The 4,244-nt window shown below is 32.2% G+C and overlaps 1 protein-coding gene across 1 annotated transcript; it reads right to left on the reverse strand.

The window, feature by feature from the left end:
- Positions 1-226: 226 nt before the first annotated feature.
- Positions 227-3,712, reverse strand: LOC108907174 (GPI mannosyltransferase 3). Its single transcript, XM_018710723.1, has 8 exons — positions 3,292-3,712; positions 3,027-3,237; positions 2,734-2,884; positions 1,676-1,957; positions 1,488-1,589; positions 1,244-1,429; positions 475-678; positions 227-416 (listed from the first exon to the last, which is right to left on the reverse strand). The coding sequence occupies exons 1-8, from the start codon at positions 3,532-3,534 to the stop codon at positions 323-325; spliced, it is 1,473 nt and encodes a 490-aa protein (XP_018566239.1). The 5' UTR covers positions 3,535-3,712; the 3' UTR covers positions 227-322.
- Between the last annotated feature and the right edge of the window lie 532 nt (positions 3,713-4,244).

A 4,244-nucleotide genomic window follows, 5' to 3' on the forward strand; every position in this document is an offset into this window, starting at 1 on the left:
ACATTCTGTTACTTGAAAAATAATTGAGCTTCAGTAGTAATACAACTTTATAAGTGATTGAAGTACAATATTTAAAAAAACTCGGATATTTCTATAAAATAATTATGGCAATTTATTTTAAAAAATGCTATTATCCTATTTAAAGGAATTAAGGATTGGTTATCTCTAGGAATATGATTTTCCTCCAGTTTTTCATGCTATTTCACAGATATTAAAAGAAAATTAATTCAGGAAATATATATTTATTTAAAATATGGCAGTGATCAATCTAAAAAAAAACAATGGCTTCAAGACATAAATACAAGATTTCCAAAATGGCGAATTAAAAATCTATCCTCTCATGTACCGTAACATAACTGCCCACCCTGGAGGAAGTAGGTAAGCTCGTATGATAAATTTGATGAACTTGCTTATATCTGAAAACGTCATAAAAATAAATCAAATCCATGACGGTTCATCATATCAAATGTTTACCTGCTTAAAATATTGCTTATGTGCGGTATTAAATTATCAAAGCAGATAATGTGGGAAGGTAAGGTACCATTGGGTGGATAATTCTGCCGTACCCATCCATTGGGGCTCTTATAAAACATATCGGCTTCGTCAATATAATTTTCGATTTTGCTTAAATTCGGCAAGCAAGTTAAAAATCTAGTGGTCACATTTACATGTAGATGACTGAAAAACGGATGTTATAAACATAGAAATGCTAAATACAAATATTACGCAGGATGTAACTTCGAATGGGGGTCATATCTTCAACATTTAAAAAGGCATATAAATTTGTTTTCTCAAATTCTGTAGTGAAAACTTAATTTTTTAGTAATAATTAATTAATTAATTAATAATTAATAATTTTATAATTTTCAAAATCAAGTGGGAACATATTTAGCCACTCCTATCTCGATGAATTCACGCTGGCTATTTGTTTTTTGCCTGCTTAGCTTTATGTTGTCATATCACATCAGGTGGATTGTTATTATGTGATTTCCCTAAGCTAGGTCAATGTCAGAGGTCACTGACCCTGAGATTCACAAACTAAACACAGTGTTTAAAAAAATAGTAACAAATACCTTTTATTATAAGTTTGAAATCATTATAAATCTATTTACCTTAGTGTTTTTGTTCAAGGTTAAGCACAGTTTAAAATTATAATTTGACTCTATTTCACTAAAAAACTTACCCCCACTTAAAGTTATACACCCTGTATAAAGAAAACTAATACTTTTATTAAAACTGTTACCTATACAATGGTGTTGAGTGGCAAGGCATTAGAAACAACAAACTAGTTTCGTTAGGACTTTTCTCGGATATTTCTCTTAGAGGTTGCATAACATCTAGTGTTCCTCTCTGGTGTACCATTCCCAAGTACCAAGCTGGTATAACGTTACCAACAAATATAATCACAGTCACAAGCCAGAGATGAAAACTATAATTAAATAAAAAATTAAGTAAAAGAAAGTACCCCAAAAAAATATTGTACTTGCTTATTAGCTTTTCTACTCCACGCTGACAGGAACCTTGATGATATATATAGAACCAAAGGCAATAGAGGCAATAAGAACCTAAATTCTTTGTGATCTAGGAAACTGAAACAAAAAATCCGTAATTACAATTTTACGGATTTAGAATTTAACCAAAACAATAAATCAAAGATATTTGTTACTTAATTCACCTGTACACTGCAATGGTGAAGGTGATGGTTCCCAGCATTATCAATTCATTCGGGTGCACTTCTCTATTTTTCAGTATAACAATAGTAGCCATAACGAACGGAATCAAGTGAATACCCAAAATTGCTGGGAAACCTACAGACAAATACCAATGCCAGGGTTGAACTCCGTAAAAAGAAGAAATATCTTCGAACAAGTTGAATTTTAGAAACTCATACGCAGATACTATGAAGGACCCATGAGCAATACTATCTAACAGTATTGATAGAACTAATACTGTTAACCTGAAAAGGTATGGTTTTTAAAAATGCCTGGAAAATATTCAAATACACGAAGATGTAACCAATCATAAGTTTGTATGTATAAGGCTTTGGCCAAACAGACGAGCGGGCAAGATTCATGCAAACGATTTTGAAAGGGAAAAACTACTTATGTTACTTGTCATAAAAAAATAAAATAACTAATTAATTAATAGGTCGCTGAACTAATTTTATCACATTATGGCGTATTTGACATAATTCGACAATTAAAAATTTGCTCGCTTTAAATTTAAACAAGTTTGTTTCTTCAAAATTACCCAATTTATTTATTCGTATACTTTTAGCTAAATATAACGTTTTTATTTACTTATTACAAATAATATAAAATAATAGCTATTTATGATATACGTGTTAAAATCACTTTTAACACGTATATCATACACTATTTTTTCTACAAAACTGTTAAAAGTGGGCTTTTTAATTGTCATTTTTTATGTTAAAACTGTAATTTTTTGACACGTGTGTTAAAAGTAAGTTACTTTTAACACGCGTGTCAAAAAATGACATTTTTAACATCAAAAATGACAATTAAAAAGCCCACTTTTAACAGTTTTGTAGAAAAATAGTATTTTCTCCTTAAAAATCGCTCGCTTGACGCCAGTCTGCACTTCGGTTTGGCCAATGCTCAAGACGAACAAATTTGTTAACATTTATAAATAGAACATTTTTGTTTAGAAAAGAAATATATCAAGAACAATATACATATGCTTCCAGAAATTACCTTCCTTTAAATAACTCACCCAATTGGTAAATAATGTCCCACTACCAAATTTAAAAACGTTTTTTTAGTAAGTGTCAAATGATAAACACAAAGTGGAATCCACATTACTGCACATGTTGGTCTTATTGCAAAAAGTAAGGATATAATCCAGATAAAAGGAGATGAATCCTCTAAAAAATTTAATTGGATAGGTAAATACAATTACTTATTAAAAAATGGTATTTTCAGAATGGAATGGTAAGCCAGAATGCATTTTTTTAACAGCTGTTTACTATCAAGTAGTTTTGAAATATGTATTACATTTTTACTTACCTATACCTTTTCCAGGCCAAGGAAACTTAGAAAGGGCAACTGTGGTCAACGCACATTCGAAAGTATTTATCAAAGTCCGTGATCCCGTATAAAACCAAAACCAGGAACTGGCCATAGAGAAGACTGCCCATTTTTTAGTCCCCGACCATTTGTAGAATTGCACATCAGAATAAGCACTCAACAGGGCTTGTAAAATTCGTGGTCCATATATCTGAAGGATTTTATAAATACATCAATTTTTATTAACAAATAAATATCTATTCACCAAATTTGTGGCAGTATCCATCCCGATAATTTGCAGAATTTTGTAAAATCCAGCAAATATAAAAGGCGGAATGTAACTTCTTATTCCCTTAGTCCACTCCCAAGTTAAATATCCATAATTAAATGTTAAATAGTGGGACACTTCTAGAGACTGCCAGTATTCATCAGGTACAAAAAAAGTTTGTACTAAAAATATGGAGGATATTCTTACTGCTAGAAAAATTAAAAATATGTCAAAATTCATCTTTTCCAGTTTTTCAGGTAATTTCCTCAGATGAGATAACTATACCGACGACACAGATATTAGGTGCTATAAATATTTCTTAGGAAATAGAATATTATTAATAGAACTAAAATGATGAAAAACACTATACATTTTAAAATTAAGGAATTTTAAGATATGTTAAGGATCATATCTTAGGTTAGTTTTAGAAAGGACAGTTATATATTTTTTAAATTTTTAAGAACCTACAATCTTTCTATAGTCTATGGAACAGCACATCAATATCTTTGGTCATTCTCGTGCGAGCGGTCGAACTGAGCGGACGTGTTTATTGTAAAGTGAAGTGCATTGCAACGAGCAAGATCTACCTGCCTTTATTAAGGCTACCTGGAAAGTATCCTTTTCTTTCCTCTTAACCCTCCGCACGGCCACTGACGCGCCCTGGTACGTAAGAAACACTGACATATTACGAGACTTACAATACACAAACGCTACACAGACAATAAGACAAAACGCGGAAAAACGATTTGACGTAGCCACTAGACATGACAATCCCCTCCTCAGGCAAGCCGTTGACTACGTACCCGACGTGACCGACAAACACAAAAGACCTAGACACCAACTTTTTGACCCTGGGTGACCACCCCAATGACCCCCCCCCCTCCGCTAACCTTTTCTGTTTCAGAGACAGCCAGGATCAAGAAACGAAGACAACGACACACACACACACA

The sequence above is a fragment of the Anoplophora glabripennis genome, unplaced genomic scaffold (assembly GCF_000390285.2).
Source record: "Anoplophora glabripennis isolate ALB-LARVAE unplaced genomic scaffold, Agla_2.0 scaffold87, whole genome shotgun sequence".
Classification (NCBI taxonomy): Eukaryota; Metazoa; Arthropoda; class Insecta; order Coleoptera; family Cerambycidae; genus Anoplophora; species Anoplophora glabripennis.